General features: G+C 40.0%; 1 protein-coding gene across 1 annotated transcript in view; it reads left to right on the top strand.

Moving 5' to 3' along the window:
- Positions 1-721: 721 nt before the first annotated feature.
- DOCK2 (dedicator of cytokinesis 2) overlaps positions 722-20,269 on the top strand; it is a 167,788-nt gene continuing 148,240 nt past the window's right edge. The window contains exons 1-7 of the mRNA XM_080627460.1: positions 722-850; positions 10,591-10,674; positions 13,483-13,523; positions 15,230-15,285; positions 15,430-15,526; positions 16,986-17,134; positions 18,675-18,810. Of these exons, the coding sequence (XP_080483586.1) occupies positions 811-850; positions 10,591-10,674; positions 13,483-13,523; positions 15,230-15,285; positions 15,430-15,526; positions 16,986-17,134; positions 18,675-18,810 (603 nt within the window). The 5' untranslated portion in view covers positions 722-810. The remainder of the gene's footprint in view (positions 851-10,590; positions 10,675-13,482; positions 13,524-15,229; positions 15,286-15,429; positions 15,527-16,985; positions 17,135-18,674; positions 18,811-20,269) is intronic.

Below are 20,269 nucleotides of genomic sequence, written 5' to 3'. Positions count from 1 at the left end.
CTTGGCTTGATCTTTGCACATCCAGAATACTCTGTTTGCTCTCACAGCAGCCTGTGTGAAAGTAAAGGCTGCCAAAATATACAATAAATTGCTGTTTAAAGTTTTGTCTTGACAGTAAGTCTTTAAGGAAGTTCTGCGTTTAGAGAGTAGAGACACCCTGCTACTCTCTTCCAAAGGTAAAATGACAAATAAAAAGGAATGGGTGTAGTTTGAAATGTAGCTTTGTCTTCATTTCTCTTAAGAATGGAAGTCTGTTATGAAAAACAGCTTCCGATTTCTGGACAGGTTGGAAGAAAGTAGCTTCAAAGATGGAGTGTCCTGTGGAGTCAAAAGTTTAACATCTAGTTTGGGTGCAGTGCAAGAAGTAAGGCCCCTGTGATGTTTCAGAGCTGAGCTTGCCAGTGTGTAGAGGCTGATGGTGTAACTGGGCTTTGCATGCAGCAGCCTTCCAACTTAGAGCTGAAGATCAGTGGTGGTGCAGGCACAGGCTGGGGTTTTTCATTCCCTTTTGCTTGCTTATGTGTTACTGCCAATATCGTGCAACAGCAACACCCAGTTTGGGATTCCCCTCCCCCATAACACTTGGGTATGAGATCTTGTGTTGAGAAAAGAGGAAGGAAGCTCAGCTCAGAACAGCAAATCTCGCAGCACCCTCGCAGCTGCCTCAGCCTGCTGCTAGTCCTGAGTGACAACAGCTGGGAAAGGGATCTTGCTTCCAGTGCCTTTGTTCCTTATCTTGAACTCTGTGTCCTATAAACCTTGGTTCCCTTGGTGGTGAGCATCCTTCAGAGCCTCACGGATTCTTGTACGATGGCAAGATGGAGCAAGACAGACAAGAAGAGTGGCGTGGGTATGTAACTGAGTGAACTGCCATTTGAGTGTTGTCTTCAGAACTTCTGAACAGGATGTGGGCAGGTGCTTGCTATAGCGTGAGGACTGATCACCCTCTGTTTTACCATGGTGCTTTCATTAAGATGATCCATTTTGTACAAAGTTGTAATCTTTCAGACATAATGACGAGCAGTACATGAGTGCCAGCGGTTTTGCTCTCACGGGAATGCAGCTTTCCCCACCTTGGTGTTTTAGAGCAGATTGGGTATTGCGTATAACACAGCAGCTAGAAGGAAGGGGGAGCAAATATAGGGGGACGGTAGTCCTACAGTTGCTTCTGAGAGTATCACTTAATGTTAGAGAGAAACCTATAATGAGTTGGCAAGTCATACTTTTTGGAAGGAAAGTCATCTTCCAGCATCAGTGTATCTTAAAATGAATGATGATCACTTGCATAAAGGACTGAATTGGGGTGGTTTTTTTTTTCTAAAAGGCCTTAAAATTAGGACTCAGCTGAAGTACTTGAAGAAATGAAATTAACTGTGGGTTCTCAGTACAGCAGACAGTTGATCTTGTACTACTTGTGTTTTATTTTACCTACTAGTGTAGTTATAAATGTGGAATCCCCAAATTTTTCTAGAAGACACTTGTTATTTTAAGGAGGCCATATTGTGATACACATTAAAAACAGAAGACCCAACTGGCTTCATGAAATAAAATGAGCCATCAAGGAATCAGTAAGAGGAAAAGAATGTCTTCCTGTTCAGCTTCGATGTGCAGCAGTGGCAGAACTGCAAAATGGAAGTAGCCTGTTCTGGTGGCAGTTTGTATTGCAAAATAAAGGATGCCGATATTTTCTCTTTCAGTTTTATAAATGGCAGAAAGTACTAAATTTCTCACTTGTTTTTCTGAAAGCTGCTGATTTGAAAGACTGTGAATGGATTTGTTGTCTGTGGTATCTGTATCCTGTGTATGTGATGGATGTTAACTCACATATGGATGGAAGTTCTAGGTACACATCAGTTATTTCTGGGAATAATATAAAGCAAGCTTTGCTTACAGCAGCCTCTTGCAAGGAGCATTTTGGGTCCAGGTGAGTTTCATGTCATTACAAAGAAAGCTTGCTGTTGTTTTGCTATCCCTGTTAACATTATAGAGGCCAAATAACCTGACTTGATGTTCAGTGTATTATGGGCTAGGGACTGCATTGCACCTATGCCTTCAGTGGACTAATGTACCAAGTTTGAGGAGGCCCTGGCTGTGATCTGTCACTTTTTCAGCAGGCAGCTGCCATGCTTTGCTTGCAGTGAAGTTCTGACTGTTTGAAATTTTGCAGCTGATGTGATCACTGGGTGGACAAAAAGCCAGTATGATACAGAAGACTCCATTGTATTTGGAAGGTGCAGCAAACCACACATAATAAAAACAAGCTTGTGAAACAGGTTACTTCATCAATTCTGTGAACTCTGTTTTCATGATACTACAGTGTGTTTGGATTGAACAATTTGACTTAAAATAATCAGAATATGCAATTTTGTATGGCGATGGTCTTTGCCACCTGTGATCTAAGAATATTTCAAAATAGTACACCTTCTAACCTGAATCACTTAGCATTAGCACTTACCTTAGTGCATAAAATGGGATCAGATAATAGACTAACATTTAATTGGATATAAGGAAGAAGTTCTTTACTGTAAGGGTGGTGAAGCACTGGAATGGGTTGCCCAGGGAGGTTGTGAATGCTCCATCCCTGGCAGTGTTCAAGGCCAGGTTGGACAGAGCCTTGGGTGACATGGTTTAGTGTGAGGTGTCCCTGCCCATGGCAGGGGGGTTGGAACTGGATGATCTTAAGGTCCTTTCCAACCCTAACTATTGTATGATGCTAATTGTAGTAGTTTGATACCGTTAAGCTTAAAGTACCATACAAGCAACACAAATGCAGGAGTTTTTAAAAACTCTGGTCTAGGTTTTATTGGACCAATGCTCCTGCTCTTCAAATACTGTCAGCTCTAACAACTCTGGCACTCGTTTTAGAGGATGTACTATGTGTGGCTCGTGGGATGACCTCGGTGCAACCCGTAGTCTGTGCAGGTACTGCTTTCTGAAACATGGTCTGTACAAATATTGCTTCTCCTTCTCTCACCTATCTCCCTAATCAGACAGTTGTCTCCTTCAGTCAGGTTCTTTAGGTTTACAACAGAGGCTGGAATCATAAGAAGTCTGTTACAACTCCTGTTGTGCCAAAGACACGTGGATTACTCGTGTCAGTCGCCCCACTGAACACTGCATTTGTTGCATCATGTGGATGAGGAGTCCTGAGACCTGAGAAATTTCCAGATGCAACCACAGTGACTAGTGTACCAGGTGTTAGAACTAACTGAAAGACTAACCTGCTGTTACAGAAGCATTTAGGACATCAGAGATAGTTTTGTGTCAGGAAGAATGTAGATAAGGGCAACCTAAAACTCCCTTGTTGTTTTGGGGGGGGGGGAGAGAGATATTTATTTATTTGCAAGTTTAAAAATTTCATTTTCTGCTGCAAATTAAGGAGTCAGCACTTGATCTACTGTTGAGATGAGCTCAAAGAAACAAACCACCACTGTTTGACTAAAAGAAATCTGTAGAGAGCGCAATTAATGAGAAAGGATTAGGGAGTGCACCAAATAGGAAACGCTGCAACTGATTATATGTATATTAAGGAACTTCGCTAGTGTTTCAAAGGAAGCAACAAATATATCAAAGCTTTGATAGTGTTGAGTTTTAATGGCCACAGAGACAACACAAATACAGATGTTGATTAATAAACTTGAAAAAAGCTTTGATAGATTTCCTTTAACAGGTAAAGGAAGTGATGTATCCAGCTTGTGCTGCAGCAGATGGACTTCTGCTTTACAGCCTGATAATTCTCAAAGGTGATACTTTTTCCTTTTCTTTGATGATGGCAGAGCAGTGGATGTGGTCTACCTTGACTTCAGCAAAGCATTTGACACAGTCTCCCACAGCATCCTCATAGCTAAATTGAGGAAGTGTGGCCTGGATGATCAGGTAGTGAGATGGACTGCGAACTGGCTGAAGGACAGAAGCCAGAGAGTTGTAGTCTATGGGGCGGAGTCCAGTTGGAGGCCTGTATCTAGTGGAGTGCCTCAAGGGTCAGTATTGGGACCAGGATTATTTAATATATTCATCAATGATTTAGATGAGGGAATTGAGTGTACTGTCAGCAAGTTTGCTGATGACACTAAGCTGGGAGGAGTGGCTGACACGCCAGAAGGCTGTGCTGCCATCCAGCAGGACCTGGACAGGCTGGAGAGTTCGGCAGGGAGAAACTTGATGAAATATAACAAGGGAAAGTGTAGAGTCCTGCATCTGGGCAGGAACAACCCCAGGTTCCAGTATAGGTTGGGGAACGACCTGTTAGAGAGTAGTGTAAGGGAGAGGGACCTGGGGGTCCTAGTGGACAGCAGGATGACCATGAGCCAGCACTGTGCCCTTGTGGCCAAGAAGGCCAATGGCATCCTGGGGTGTATTAGAAGGGGGGTGGTCAGTAGGTCGAGAGAGGTCCTCCTTCCCCTCTACTCTGCCCTGGTGAGACCGCACCTGGAATATTGTGTCCAGTTCTGGGCCCCTCAGTTCAAGAAGGACAGGGACCTGCTGGAGAGAGTCCAGCGCAGGGCAACTAAGATGGTGAAGGGAGTGGAGCATCTCCCTTATGAGGAAAGGCTGAGGGAGCTGGGTCTCTATAGTTTGGAGAAGAGGAGACTGCGGGGGGACCTTATTAGTGTATATAAATATATAAAGGGGGAGTGTCATGAGGATGGAGCCAGGCTCTTCTCAATGGCAAACTATGATAAGACAAGGGGTAATGGGTATAAACTGGAACACAAGAGGTTCCACTTAAACTTGAGAAGAAACTTCTTCTCAGTGAGGGTGACGGAACACTGGAACAGGCTGCCCAGGGGGGTTGTGGAGTCTCCTTCTCTGGAGACATTCAAAACCCGCCTGGACACATTCCTGTGTAACCTTATCTAGGTGTTCCTGCTCTGGCAGGGAGATTGGACTAGATGATCTTTTGAGGCCCCTTCCAATCTCTAACATACTGTGATACTGTGATACTGTAAACAAGTAAACCTGGTCAGCCACGAAGTTGCTTGAAGTCACGAAGTCCAGAACAAAGACTGCATAGACTTGCCTGTGCAGGGCTAGTAGCGGGCCAATGAGATTAGGCCTGCTCCTCTTAGAGATAATTCCATAAGTCTCATGGCTGTGAGGCTAAGGGTAAATACATTTGACTGGCACATATGAGATCTTAAGGAATCCATTACAAAGCATTTCAAAACTGGAAAACAACAGCAGCTCTTTAACACTGCCACATTTGCTTTGGGTATACATTCCCTCTACGGTAGTATCCATAGCTGTGACAGATGATTGCACTACTCTACAAATTGTTTTAGGTGTGTCTTCTGTGCCTGTTGAACTGACTCCTGAAGAAGAGTAGGCATGACAGTGCTTTCCAATGCGAACTCCAAACCAGGGAATCACTTTTTTAGTGCACGTCACAGGGGAAACTTGACACTGTGGATCTGGTGGGGTTTCCTTTGTCTCTGCTGTGCCAGGCTACAAGCACGTGTGTGATGTTGATGTAAAAGGGAATCTGTGCAACCTGTGTTGCTGTGTGGTAACAGTATACTTGCTGTTTCTCTGCTCACCGTAAGTAGGTCTGTTTCCTAGGTTAAAGAAGTTTTTTTTCCTGTTAAATATTGTATTACAAGACTTTTTATACTTGTATGTAAAAAAAAAAAAAAAGAAAAGAAAAAAGTCCCAATTGTAGCAATGTCTGTGGCTTATAGACATTGTCGATTTGAAGCCTCCATTGTGGGGAGGAGTGGGTGAGTTCTTTGAAGCTGTAGCAGAGCCTGAGGGCCAACAGCTGTGACTGACTGGTCTGATTTCATCTGCTGAAGACCTCTGAAGATGATTCTGCATCTCTGAAATCAAACAAGGTTGAGCTGTAAGGGAGGCAGAGCTTTGTTCAGGGTAGGTTGCCTACTCCATAGAATGCAACCCTTGAACCCCACAGACAGTTGGGAAACTAAGAAAGGGGAACTTAAGTAAGATGAAAACAAAGCTGGGAAAAGAATCTTTTAATCCGCTGTTTTTCATGAAAGGAAAAAGCACAGTTAAATACTCTTCATGAAGAACAGACTTCTAAGGAAGTAGCCTTGTTGTGCTAACAACATCTTGTATGGCTAACAGTAGCCATGCTACTGTTTTCTATAAAAAGGTAAAGGGTCAGGAGCAGTATTGTCATATAACTAGTTGGGTGTGTTAGAACTTCCTGGTTCTTATAATCTGTACTGGCTTTACTGTGTTTAAGAAGGAAAATAAGTAGCTCAAGTCAGCTAAAACCTCCATCTGGCCCCAGGATTAAGCAGAAGAAGAAATCTGTGTTCAACTACTACCTGAGCTAACAGCTAATGGCTTCTCATCTGAGAAATGAAGAGTTACCCTTTGCTGAGTGTGATTTACAATAACTGAATTCAGCCTTTACCCCACCTTGAGCTTTGGTCCGTTCCTCCAGCTTGTGAAATAGTCATCGAAAGTGTGTCCCTGTCATGTTCATTTTATAGTATGTGGCTCTTTAAGAGTTACAATGCCGCAATACTATAGGTTTCTTTTCAGAAGTCAAGAAATCCTGTTAATCCTGTTAGGACTGCATACTGTCTTCAGATGACGGTTGTCAGTATTCTTGCTGAGTGATTTCACCCTGTTTTAAGGAGAAGAAAGTGGTAACTGAACACAAAGAATTGTTCTGTAAGGAAACATTACTACTCCAAACAGGATTCTGGCTGAGGCTATTCATTGGAGGTGTTTGAATGTACAAAACTCTTTATGAGTTATTTACATAGAAGTCATTCCCTATACTCCACCTATTATGGTAAAGTAAAATGAAGGGCTGGTTCAGCAAAGCTACACCTCAGCAATGTTGTTTCTAATTCTCTTTAAGTGGATGGGTGGAAAGTAGCCAAGGAAACCAACTTGAAATGTCGCTTATTACTACAAGGTGAATCTCAAAAATATAAAGAACAGGGCAGGGTCTTCACATGAAGGAAAATGGGTAGGAAAGACAGGTAGGAAGATCAGGACAATAAACAGCTTCAGTGTTACAAGTCTGCGAGATTATTCCTAACTCACCATTCTCATCTTGGAGTAGTTTACAGTCTAATCATGTAAATACCAAGCACGTGGGGTTTTAAAGTACATAAATACTGAGGAAATCTAGCTTTTTGAGGAAGGGATTCTGTTACTTGGATTCTTGTGAGGTTTTTTTAAAAAGTTTGGTGTGTGCATCTTACCAAATGAGGTACAAAGTATGATTTTTATTTCGCTTTCCCCTTTTCCCCACTTGTCATCTTCTAAATGGAAGGCATGTAATTTGAATTACAAAATGTTAACTATGCTTCTGTCTCAGTTTGTGGTTGTTTGAATTTAATTCTTAATTCATAACAGGAATCTTCCTCTGAACAGTGTGACACTGTTTCATTTACCTTGCGTCTTCTGAAATGCCCTCTACAGATTTCTCACTATTCCACTTTGGAAAACATGTACATACCTGTGTGGCTTAATGAAACAGGGTTCACAGCCACACGTGTAGTGATCAGCATTCATGCGTCTGTATACAGTGGGAGTGATGTGCATATCATATCTGACAGCTCTGGCTTTAATAGATATGTTGGAATGAAATGCAAACAGGAGTTTTCTTTAACGTTCATAGTCCTTTTTTGCTGCTGGGATGGACACAGGTAGATGTCTTCACTTGTGCTCTGGATGGCTGAATGTGAGAGTGGTAGCAGAATCGGAAACAGAAGCTCTTTAGAGTCTTTACAAGAGGTCTTATTTGCCTGAACAAGAACACTTCCATCTTCCTGAGGTGTAATTCAAATCCTGTTTTTGCTTTAGCATATTTCAGTTTGGAGAATCCTTTCTGGTATTTCTTTAGGCTTTTGTTCTGAAGCAATATCGTTGAGGTGTGCTGGCTTCCAGCTCAACTCCTGAGGGAGCTAAGCCAAACCCCTAGAATCAAAGCGGGGTTTGCACTAGGGTTTTTGTTTTCTCTGTGGTGCATGTGTGTCCTGCTGTAAAATTGCCACTGAAGTTATGGGGACAAATTTGCTAAGTCTATTCTCAATGACCTGTGAAGTCCATATTTAGGAAGATTGTCTTAAGGTTCATTTTCCTGGGCATTGTCTATGCTGTTCTGGAAGAATGTGACAGCATCTGTGGACAGATACAGTATAGATGAGAACACCTTAATCTGATGCTGACTGCTGGGTATATGCTGACATATGCTGTCCAAATCTCTCCTGCTGATCTTACTGACATGGCGTCAGTTGTTCCTGAGGCCAGTAATTGCTACTGGGATTTAGAGTAAATGCTGGGGTCTTCAAGTAGGCCACCTTCTGTGCCTCGAGGATACTGTCCCACTTTGTGTTTATGGCTGAGATAGGAGATGCTAGGGAGTGGAGAACTCTGGTGGTTAATTCTGGGCTGATAGTTGCAGTGTAAGAGAGTCACAGTTTGTAAAGGAAGTGATATCAGTCGCAGCTGACAGGAGACATAACTGGATGGAATAGTCAAATTTTGACTCAGTTCATAATTCAAAACTAGCAGATGTGATACTCAAGCTGTCTGGTGCTGTAGATAATACAACTGGATGTAAGCTGATGGTATTAATATAGAGTTTTTTGCAGTGGCATATGGGAGACAATTTCTTACAACAAAATGTCTGGATAGGTCTATAGCTTAAAACTTTGTAAAAGAATCTGTGAAACTCATCCTACCAAACAGTCCAAAATCTACAGTCAAATCTTTCTCAAGTTTCCACTTACTCATTTAGAAAAGTCTGAGCTGATAGTCACTTCCCTTGTTTTTAAATGCAGGTTTTAAGAGCACAAACCCAATATGCAATGTGAATATATGGCTCGGTGAGTTGCATCTGTATTTTGAGATCAATGCACCTGGAAGTAGAGCAGCGTATGTTTTGAAATATAAAGTAACTGCTAGTCAACAGTGATCTTCATCTGTATGGACCCTTTATGCAAATAGTAAGAGCACTCACACACCCCATAAACACTCTGGTGGAAATATCTCATGAAATACGGGAGGCTTGTTTGCCGTCTTCCAGTTTTTGAAATCTGTATCAAGACGAACGAAAGGAAGCTGGTCAGAATATAGCCACGCATCAGCCATACAAATCTATACTGAAATTCACATTCGTGTTGAGCTAAGGCAGTTCTCTGCATCACTGAGGAGGCAGCTTCAAGATTCTCTTGAATCTGGACAGCAGAGCCTCACTTTTTCAGTTGATTTCTCTTGTTCTCTTTTTTTTTTTTCCCTTCCCATTATGTTTAATGTTTGAAGCCCTGCTCTGCCCAGTCAGGAGGAGAAACTGGTAGGAAGGCCTCTTCATGTCAACAAAAATAGCAACTTACTTTTGGTCTAATAAACCTGTTAATTAAATCTGGAATTCCTTCTAATTTCTGTCCAAGAAATATAATAAATATAATGATGGCAAAAGAAATTAGAAACTCAATTTATGGAACTCGAACAAGTGAAGAGGGTGAATCTGGTTAGCTCTACCCTCCTATCTGAGGCATTTTTATGAAAGACAATTGGATTGGAGATTTTAAGCATAATTTTAACTAAAATGTGTCATTAGTATACATTTTGGCCTAACAGAAATGAATATCATGTTTTAAAAGCCGGGGGGACAGGCAAGCAAAAGGTGTGTAGAAATATACTGAAGATAAGCCCAGTGTTATGTAAGTTTGAATGCTCTGTGTCTGTGGACTGGGCCACTGTCATGAGAAAAGGAGGCAAACTGCTGCCTGCTGTCTCTGCTGAACAACAGAGGTCATGTTTACCAGCCGGTGTGCTGTTCCTACCTGGATAATTTAATCATGGCTTCAGGCTTACTCATCTGATTCAGTTTCCCTGTGTGATACTACCTTCAATAACCACTTGTGCTCTGTAATGCTCCTGTAAAAGTCTATAGCCATGTCCATGAAGAAAAAATACACAGAAAACAAATGCTTACTAGAGCAGCCCACATCCTGTAGCACTGGAGTGTAAGAGCTAGTAAAGAAGCTGATGTTCTTGAAATCTCTCTGAAACTTGGCTGTTTCTTAACCACATATAGATAAGCTTCTGATTAGAACACTTTTAAAATCCAGTGCTCCTGTGATCTTTTCAGAGTGATTAAGTGCAGAAGATGATGAAACTTTCTGCTTGTTTCCATATGAAACACAGTTTCATGTTAAGATGAAGCATCTAAACCCAGGAAAGGACTCAGTAAATTCAGTTTCTGTATGCATGTTTGTGCCCCTTCTCACCAGTGTAGCCATAAATTCCTGTAAACTGTGCACTGGACTAACAAATCTCCAGCACAATCAACATTTATATATTGAAGGCCTGCATCTAAATAGGTGCTGTTAAATCCTGTGCAGAGTGGTTATAAAGAACAGCTTGGTTTTATGTGTATGCAGATTTGTTTGTTTTCAGCATTGTCTGTTTTCAACACCTTTGCATTTTCATAAGAAAAAAGATTAAGTAATGGTAACAAATGAAACTTTTTGATAGAATTATGATTCCCTTTGTTTATTCTAGTGTATCAGAATCTTAGTAACATCGTGTGGTTTTCAGTTAAATTCCGGTTTATTTTCATCATTCATGAAACATTATTTTCATCCTTCAATTTTTCAGCTATATACAATTTCAAAGGCACAGGAATACCACAACTGACTTTACAGATTGGTGACGTGGTCCATATCTTGGAGTCTTGTGAAGGTAAGTCAGTTGTCTCCAGGCGATAGGTTTATCTGAATAACTTAACCCTTTTACTTCTTAGCAATTCTCCATGTTGCATAAGTAGTTGTCTAATGTTCTTATTTGTATTGGCGGTAGTGTATTTTGAGGAAGAACCTATTCCTTTCTGGAGAGCCAAAATCAGAAATGTTGCAGTACGTGTGCTTTTTTTGGGAAGCTGTTACCGAATGAAGAAGTCATCAAGAGAGTCTGTGAAGTTCATGCAGCTGTAGTATACCTGATGGGAGTTACAGTAGGTTTGATTGATGTTTTAATAGAGTGCATTTTTGTCTCTAAACTAAGTATTTATTGCTAGGAGATAATCAGCACCCTGATCATCCTATAGCACAAGATGGAAATCTGATATGTTAGTCTGTAGGTCAGCATGATCAAACATTTCTGAAAAGCATCCAGCTTACAGAACATGCTAAACAACAGACATCAAATTCATGCATAACAGATAGTCAATATGCTGATCCACACTTATGTAGCTTTGTACTTTTGTGAAGCTGAATTCACTGTTGATACTTTAGTGCTAGTGTATTCCTCCTCAAAGATTTTATCTATGCTTTCACAATGTTACTGAATTCTCTCCCAAGTCTGCCCCAGCTACTGAAGTTCTTATTAGTATAAAACAATAGGGTGCAATTATTACTAACTCAACAGGCATCTGCAAATGCCCACCATAATAGTAACTCATTTTCAATCTGCAGTGATGTGCTTGACTAAGTAAGAGTTAAAAAAATAAATTATGAAGTGCTTCAAGCTTTGCAAAATGTATTGTAAAATCATCAGCTTACTTGTGCTGTCTGTCAGTAATATCTTATTAACTGTAGTTATGTTAAAAGAGACAGGCCAGCTGCTGCACTATGCACTTACAGAGAGCTTGGTGCCGAAAGGCACTTTTGAGCCCAGCCCATTTAATTTCACAGAGCTCTAGGTTGTTCTGCATGGAAAAAAAAGAATGGAGAAAAGCATCTGAGGAACCATACCTTCCATGTTTTGGAGAGCAGAAGCATGTTTTTTTCCTCTTTTGTTTCTAAGAGAAATTCAATATCTCAAAGTATCAGTGAAAATACTGATGTCACTTATTAGACACTCAGTCAACAGATGCATCTCTGTCATGAGTAATATTTGTGTCCTCTCCTAAAAATGAAAGGTCTGCATAGATCCGTAAGCCTCCATTCTAAGCATTTTGGCTAAGAAAGAATACATTGGTTATCCAGAAACCTCCTCATCCCTGTGTTGTCTCTGTTAATGGCAGAAACATTCCAGGTTTCTGTCTCGTGTGGTACCTTTGTTGTCAGCCCAGCCTAGCAAGTTGAGTGGTGAACTTGTGATGGTCTTTTATCTAAAAGTCCTTTCTGAATTTTCTGCCCTTTACATGCACTGTCACAGCTTGCATTACACAATACATTTGCCAGTGAAGAAGTAGATTCTTTAAGCATTGTGGCAGTAAGTTTTCTTTTATCAGATACCTTAAGAAACATGCTGCCAGCTGCAGCTGAAGGGTAACCAACAGTAACAGGTTTTTCCTACGCTCATTTTTCATGCTATTTTAGTTTGTTTTACGTGCACAGAATATGCCCAGACACACATGTGCAGTAACAGCAAATGGGATTAAATAGATTTTACACACTTGGATGTAAATTGGAGACTATGTGCAAGTAATTCAGTTTTAGAAGTAAGTAGGAATTTTATTGTTGAGAAGATAGTGGGGAAAAAAAGTCCCAGTGCTGAGAAAAAAATCTGGAGTCTGTTTTTGAGGTCAGTGATTCTCCGGAGTCTTGCAACATCACCTTTCTCACAGGACTGCTTGGGGTTTGGGATTTCTTTGTTTATGTTTTGGTTGCACAGCTGAAATACCCCTTAGAAATGGAGAGAGAGAAAAGGTGGTAGGGGAAAAAGTAATATCTGTGCATGAAACTGTACCAGAAAATGTACGCTTTTCAACATAAAATGCTTGCTTTGGATGAAATAGAAGAAACATTCAGCAGAGTTGAATACTGTTGCTATGTAGGTAGTGCACATGAGTGTGTGCACTTTGGATGTGGCTTCTGCTATAATTTAGTAAGGGTGAGCTGTTTGTTTTATGTTCGTTTTAGATGTTTATTGTGACTGCACTGGGGCACAGATGAAACAAAGCCTGAACTAGTACTGCAGTACTGCACTCTTTTCTTTCAGAAGGGGTTCCTAGTTATGAATGGAGAAGGAGCCCCATAACAGCCCTTCATTTTCTTGAGGTTCTGTCTTGAGCTTTACAGTAGGAGTAACTTTTGAGTTAAGTCCAAAAGCTGTAATTCCTCATGGCAGAAAGATGGCCTGTTCTTACATTCAGGGAACCTGGATATATAACTACCATGTACTGTGTTGGATTAATAGGACACCTAGAACACAATTGGAAGAGCTTGACGGGCTATCCAGTATTATGAGTGATCTTGGTCAAGGGATATATATGTGTGTGTGTTTATTATATATTGCATTACAAAACAGCTTATCCTACCTTTTTTTTAATGTGAGTGTGCAGGTATTATAATCTGTGTAAGATTGTCTGTGCTTACTATGCAAGACTTGAAAATAGACCATATAATAATACTTGCTAATGTGCAAGTCATGCTCAGCATGCTTCCTGATATTTGATTTGCTTTCATCCATGTAGTTTTGAACTAATTATTATTTTTTAACATCCTATGCTAGATAGTTGTTATATGAAACAAACCTCTTGATTTTCTAATATACTTTTTCATGCATGTTTTCTGTCATACTAAGTGCACTCTTTCTTCTTTTTAGGTTGGTACAAGGGTTATCTAGTAAGACATAAAGGATCAGAGGTAAGATCATGCTGTTCATTCCTATAAGACTATTTTTAAGGAATTAACCTGTGAAGGTTTTTATTAGTCTCTCTTGTCAGAGAGTCCTCTTGTGATCTCTGAAGTCAGCTCTTTCCTTTCAAGATGAATAGAATGATCAGTGTTTGTCCTGGACAATGTTGGTAAATACTAGAAGGACTGGGAGAAGCAGATCAATTAAGACAATATTACTGTGCCTTCAGGTTAATACACTGAGGAAGGCATCATTTGAAATAACTTTTTGAGTGAATTTGCTCCTACATGTGTCTGGTTCTGCTCTTTTTTCTAAGGATTCTTTAGGCTACATGCAACATGGACAACTCTCATGAGACTTAAATTCTTAAATACATGTAAAGAAGTCATATTAATAAAAAAGTCTGTATTCTGATTTCTAAATATGGAAAGCCACAAATGAATTGTTTTTACCTTGTGTAGGATGACTCCTGACTGAAGTAGCAAGAAAATTACTTTTTAGTTTCAAATGCACTTTCCTGGAAGAAAAGCATTTCTTTTGAAACTTGCTCTTAGTACCAGATTCTTTTAGGGTGCAGCACTGCAAACGCATTTCAAGTTAGAGGCTCAGGCCTACATTACAGTAAAAATATTTGGTGGAATTTGCATCTCCAGCCTGGAAAAAAGTTGTGCAAAACCTTCACAATCCCTTAAAATGTGATATCTGGGGAGCAGAGGGACCATTGCTGGCAGAGAATATGCATCAGAAAAAATCAGAATAGTCTTTCTTTCGCATTTCCCTTATTCTGTAGTCATTGGCTTGTAGGGATTAACAATAACTTGCATTGACTTACAGTAACTAATTTGTGTCCATTTTCAAACTGTATATGACAGTAGAATATTCTAATTTCCTTTTGGAAGTATTAGATGCTTGATTTACTGTTTCATTTCATTGCTCAATGACTGCACATCCTAAAAGACAGAGGAATGAAAAACTGTGATCTCCAGACTTCTGCCTGTTGTTTCTCATGTTCTATGAGCTCCAATACAACTGCATAGAAATGGAAGCAAGCAAATAACTAGTTCACCAGAAATGAAAGGGAGACAGGCTAGTCATAGGGGAGCTCACCGTAAGTTCTTGATGAAATGTAGTATTTTAGTGGAAGCTACCCAAAGGAGTTATCAGCTGCCTGGTCTGCAATACTTGAAGGTGGATATGAGAGAATGGTCCCCATCCTGTCCAGTACAACTGTGTTTTGAATACTCCTTTGACATTTCTTTTGGCTCAAAATGCTATAGTTGTTTAATTAAAATTTGTATTTTAACAGCCTAAAATTTAATCTAAAACTAAAAAAGGAAAATATTTAACAGTACTAACCACTTCCTTTCAACTAATTTTTAATATTGCTAAAGGGTTTCAAGGTCAACATGCGTTACATGTTTTAAGAAGTATTATTAATTTCATAAGATTTCACTAAACTACTGCTTAAATCTGTTTTCTGGGGGAGTACATTTAGGGAGTGGAAGATGGTGTTTCTTATGAAGAAATGTAATCCTAGGCTTTCTATGTTTGCAAAAATGGATAGGACAAAACTTCTATTATTTGTCTGTCAGACAAATGCATCTATCTGGACAGAAAACTAGACAGACAGCAGTTTAATTTGGAGATTAGTCGTGGTTGTTCCCTAAATGCTCTTGGAGAATAACTGTGGATATTTTTTGTTCTCCTTCAACAGGGAATATTTCCTAAATCTTTCATCCACATCAAGGAAGTTCCTGTTGAAAAGAAAAGGTATTGAATGTCTTATTACTTTAAGGATCTTACCTGGTAAGAATGAGCATTTACGTGCCTTAAACATGGTAACTATAATATAAACCTGTGAAATTCAGATACTGTTTTTCATTTTCATTGTGTTAGAATTTCTTCTCTTTCTAGACATTCAGAAAATATAATACCTGCTGAAATCCCTTTAGTTCAAGAAGTTACCACTACTCTTTGGGAATGGGGAAGCATCTGGAAACAGCTCTATGTGGTATGACATTTTTGCATTCTGTGTGGCCTGGTAATCAGTCCTATTCATGCATCTTGAGGTCTTGCTCAAATTGGTGTCTTTTCTTAGATGCAGGGCAGGATCTGGAAGGGTTGAAGCAATTACTTCTTCATCACTACTTAGATGATCACCATGTTCTTCAATGGCTTTAAATGAAAAGGCTGGCTTACTGACGAGGAGTAGTGTAACTGCATGCCTTTAGTTCAAACCCTGAGTACACTGTACATGATAAACTTTTCATAGTTGCTCTTTTTAGAGTTGACAAGTTTCAAGATAGGAGCATCAAACATAACTAAGATTCATTTCAAAAAGATTCACCATGTTCTCGAATGTTCCAACAAAAGTTGTTCTAGTGTGCAGTGGGGGTGTGTAGCTATTAACAACAGGCAGTTTCAAGAAGTCAGTCTTTTTACTTTCAGTATCTCAACCTACATCTCTTAAAGAAAAACATTTATTTATCTTTTCTCCTTCTTGGAGAAAACCATTTTTTTTCCTGTGAGCACTTTTACCAATACATAAAAGTGCAATGAATTTGGAAGTATTAGTCAAAAGGGCCACTGCATCAGCATCTGTGTTACTTGTAAGCAAGCAGCCTCTACTCATGGTGGTCTTTTGCATCTGCTTGTAATGTCCACAGTGTAGTGTGGAACTTAGAAGTGTTAAATGCATTATTTTTTATTTATCTGTTTTACCTTGCTTGTTGTAACCCTACATTAATCTCTACTGATCCTAGTGACTTGTTTAACCTAAGCCTGATGGCCAAAAAGTCATAAAGTGTTGACTGGAAAAGCATTAAAAGATAGTGAATTCCCTAGTACCTGAGTAGTCTCTTCTACTAACCTGTTTCAACAACTTGCACTGGCTGCTCCAGGATCTCAGCCACTGGATTTTGCTTTTTCTCTGCTGGGGCAAAGAGATCTTGAATATGGATGGTTTGTCCTCATTAATGTATTTCCTGAAACTTGTCACTTCTGAGTCTTCCTCTTGTTAATGTCAACAATTAAACCTTTTAATGTTTCTGTGAATGACACTGGAACTGCTTTAGTGACTTCTATGCATTCTCCCACTATTCTCTTGAGTATATTAATACCACAGCATTCTTATCAGTATCTCATAGAGACCTAAATTGCTTTTATAATGTTTTCTCTTGATGAGACTTAGTTCATGAATTTTAAAACAGGACAATTAAACCCAAAATAATGCAATTCCGTATCCCCATACAACCTATTTACATTTCATGGAATTTCTTTGTGGTCACATAGAAGGTACTGTCCTTAAAAATTTGTGGGATGAGAGGAGGAAAGAAGCCAGGGCTCGTACTTCGCCTAATTCTTGCTCCCACAATTACTTAGCATTAAATAGGGCACATCCTTGAATTGCCAAGACCAGTGCTTCACTTCAATGTCAAGTTTGAAACCTACTGTTTTCTTTTCTATCTTAGACAAATAAGAAGGAGCAGTTCCAGCAGGTGCAGTCCATGATGTATGACCTCATGGAGTGGCGGTCACAACTTCTGTCCGGGACTTTGCCAAAAGATGAGCTGAAAGAACTCAAACAGAAAGTCACCTCCAAAATTGACTATGGTAACAAGTAGGTGGCATACATTGCTTCTGGAAAATGTGATTTATTTTAAAGCAGCCAGCTAGAACAGAGATGATGATCAAGTTTTCCTCTTTGCAGTTTTGTAACTCATTAATGCAGGACGTAGACATAATGAATCTTCCTTTTCAAACTTCTGCCTGTTATTTGTGTGGTTATAGTAAGTACCATGTTGAGGCTTCTCATAACCAATTGTTATTGTTTTTTCAAAATATTCATTTATTTAACTACAGATATATGAGTTTGTCAATTGTAAAGATTTGAGGTCAGATAACTGGCCTTTATATATATATATATATATATATATATATATATATATATATATAACATCAGTGTACTCGGAACCCAAAACGTTTCCAACTTTCACAAACACAGCCTACCACCAGTAGTGTTAGGCTGCCACTTCGAAAGTGTTCAGAGAAGCCTTAGTGTGGTGGATGAATAGCAAAAGTCTGAAGCGTACAGAGCCTTTGCTAGAGGCAACACACCATGACCCTTGCCCCAATTTACTAGGCAGAACTTTGGTTCATAAAAGTGAAACTATCAGGGATAGAATAGCTATTTGACAAAATGCTTTGTTTCTTGCCAATGAAAGGCCACTGCAATACAACACAATTTAGGTAAAAATGGGGTTATCTAGGGGCAAGATATTTAAAATGGCTTGGGATTGTATAGAGGAAAAGTGCAAGTTGGATAGTATTTGTAAGTGTGAGAAAGTGTGGGTTTGAGTTGTGATGTGTGAAGGAAACATTGTGGGGAAGGAGTAAAGGGGAATGACAGTGGAGGCTGAATGGGAAAAGGAGATTGAACACCAAATCTGGAGAGGCTGTGGATAATCATCTAAGGTGAGGAAGGTGGCTTGCAGTCTGATACAGACTGCTTCAAACAGCGTTAGCAGTGCCAGAAGGGCAGCCAGTACCTCCTAGAAATTGTGAAAAATACCATCTGGCATGAAGTAGTCTGATTTTAGAGAGGCATGGAAGAACGAGATCCTGGATAGGCAAGAAGGGGTGTCTCTTGACTGAGGTGACACTAAGACACTGTGGACAAGAATGTGTAAGGACATATGGAGGTAAGACTTGAGGTTTTTGACGTTGGGGTGGGCAAAGAGTGGAAGGAAAAAAGGCATGATTAGTATGAGAGCAGAAGAGCAGAGCATAGTAGTTAAGTGACAGGACTGGGAGGGTAAGAGAGCAACAGAAAAGCAGAAGCCAACAGGAAAAACCTACGCACCTTGATTGCAAAGGTTATATGTTAAAAAGCGAAAGAGATGAAGACTGAAGTCACTGAACATGGTGAATCTACTTTATATGAGAGGCATTTAAATGCTTTTTTGACATTACTGTAAATTCCTAAAGTGTATAAATACTGTACAACAGCTTGAAAAGAAAATCATTGGGTTAATTTTTTCTTCAATGAAATGGTGTTACATGTATTTAAACCTCGAAGCAGCTCCTTGTGCATTTGATTTCTAAGCTTTATTTTTGTAGAAGGAAATAATCCTGCCTTTATGCCCTTTGTATTTTCACAGAATACTTGAGCTAGATTTGACAGTTAGAGATGAAGATGGAAATATTTTGGATCCAGATAAAACCAGTGTCATCAGCTTATTTCATGCTCATGAAGAAGCAACTAATAAAATCACTGAGCGAATTAAAGAGGAAATGGTAGGAATGACTGGTAAACTTAATCACTTGTACTGGATTTTCATTTTGATTTTACCTATTAAAGGGTTGTGAAGGTTGTAACCTACCATGAAAGCTAGTGGAAACTTTTGCCTCTGACTTAAGAGTAGAATCACGTTCATTTGTTATAAATATGGCAGAGCCTCAAACTGATTTAGCTGCATTTATGCACTGGATTCAGGCTGTAGGTTAGGATGAAAGTCCATTTCTAAAGTGGCTTCTAAATCAATTATTGGGTTCCTAAATGGAAATACTTTTCCTCATTCTATCTGTGAGTTACTGAGTAGGCTGATTCACTTAGTGAATAGTTACGTGCTTGGAATTCAGCCTGCAAGCTATGAGTAACCAAAGCTTGCTCTTAGAAGATCTTGTGAGAAGACTTACTGTTTGCTGTATGTTGCTTGTTAGTTAGTCTGATGGAGTTGAAGAATTTAAGCTCATTAAAGAGGAACTCAGGTGAACTCAGCATAATCTTGTGGATACCAGAAGTTAGCATGCCTAAGCAAAGCTGATGGGTGCGTACATTTCATCTTTTACAATGCAAAGAAGGTAACTACTCTTCCTTGACCTTTCTCCATATTAAATCTGTTCAGGGATTTGTAAGATACTTGAGTTCTTTCCTGGATTCATAAGAAAGTAAACTGTAATAAAACAAGTTTGGGACTGTGAGAATGAAGACCTTAGGCCCACTGTAGGAGAGGATCAGGCTTGAGACCACCTTAAGAACCTGAACACGCACAAGTCCATGGGACCTGATGAAATCCATCCGTGGGTCCTGAAGGAGCTGGCAAATGAAGTTGCTAAGCCACTGGCCATCGTATTTGAAAAGTCATGGCAGTCAGGTGAAGTTCCCAATGACTGGAGAAAGGGAAATATAACCCCCATTTTCAAGAAGGGGAAAATAGATGACCCAGGGTTCTACAGAGCAGTCAGTCTCACCTCTGTGCCTGGCAAAATCTTGGAGCAGATTCTCCTGAAAGACATGCTAAGGCACATGAAAAACAAGGAGGTGGTTGGTGAGAGCCAGCATGGCTTCACTAAGGGGAAATCCTGCCTGACCAATTTGGTGGCCTTCTATGATGGGGCTACAGAACTGATGGACAGGGGCAGAGCAGTTGACATCATCTACCTGGACTTGTGCAAAGCATTCGACACTGTCCCACGCAACATCCTTGTCTCTAAATTGGAGAGACATCAATTTGATGGGTGGACCACTCAGTGGATAAAGAACTGGCTGGATGGCCGCATGCAAAGAGTTGTGGTCAATGGCTCGATGTCCGGCTGGAGACCGGTAACGAGTGGTGTCCCTCAGGGATGGGTGTTGGGACCGGTCTTGTTCAACATCTTTGTCGGTGACATGGACAGGGGGATTGAGTGCGCCCTCAGCAAGTTTGCCGATGACACCAAGCTGTGTGGTTCGGTTGATACGTTGGAGGGAAGG

Source organism: Psittacula echo, assembly GCF_963264785.1.
Source record: "Psittacula echo genome assembly, chromosome: 11".
Lineage (NCBI taxonomy): Eukaryota > Metazoa > Chordata > Aves > Psittaciformes > Psittacidae > Psittacula > Psittacula echo.
This window is presented reverse-complemented; position numbering and strand designations above follow the sequence as displayed.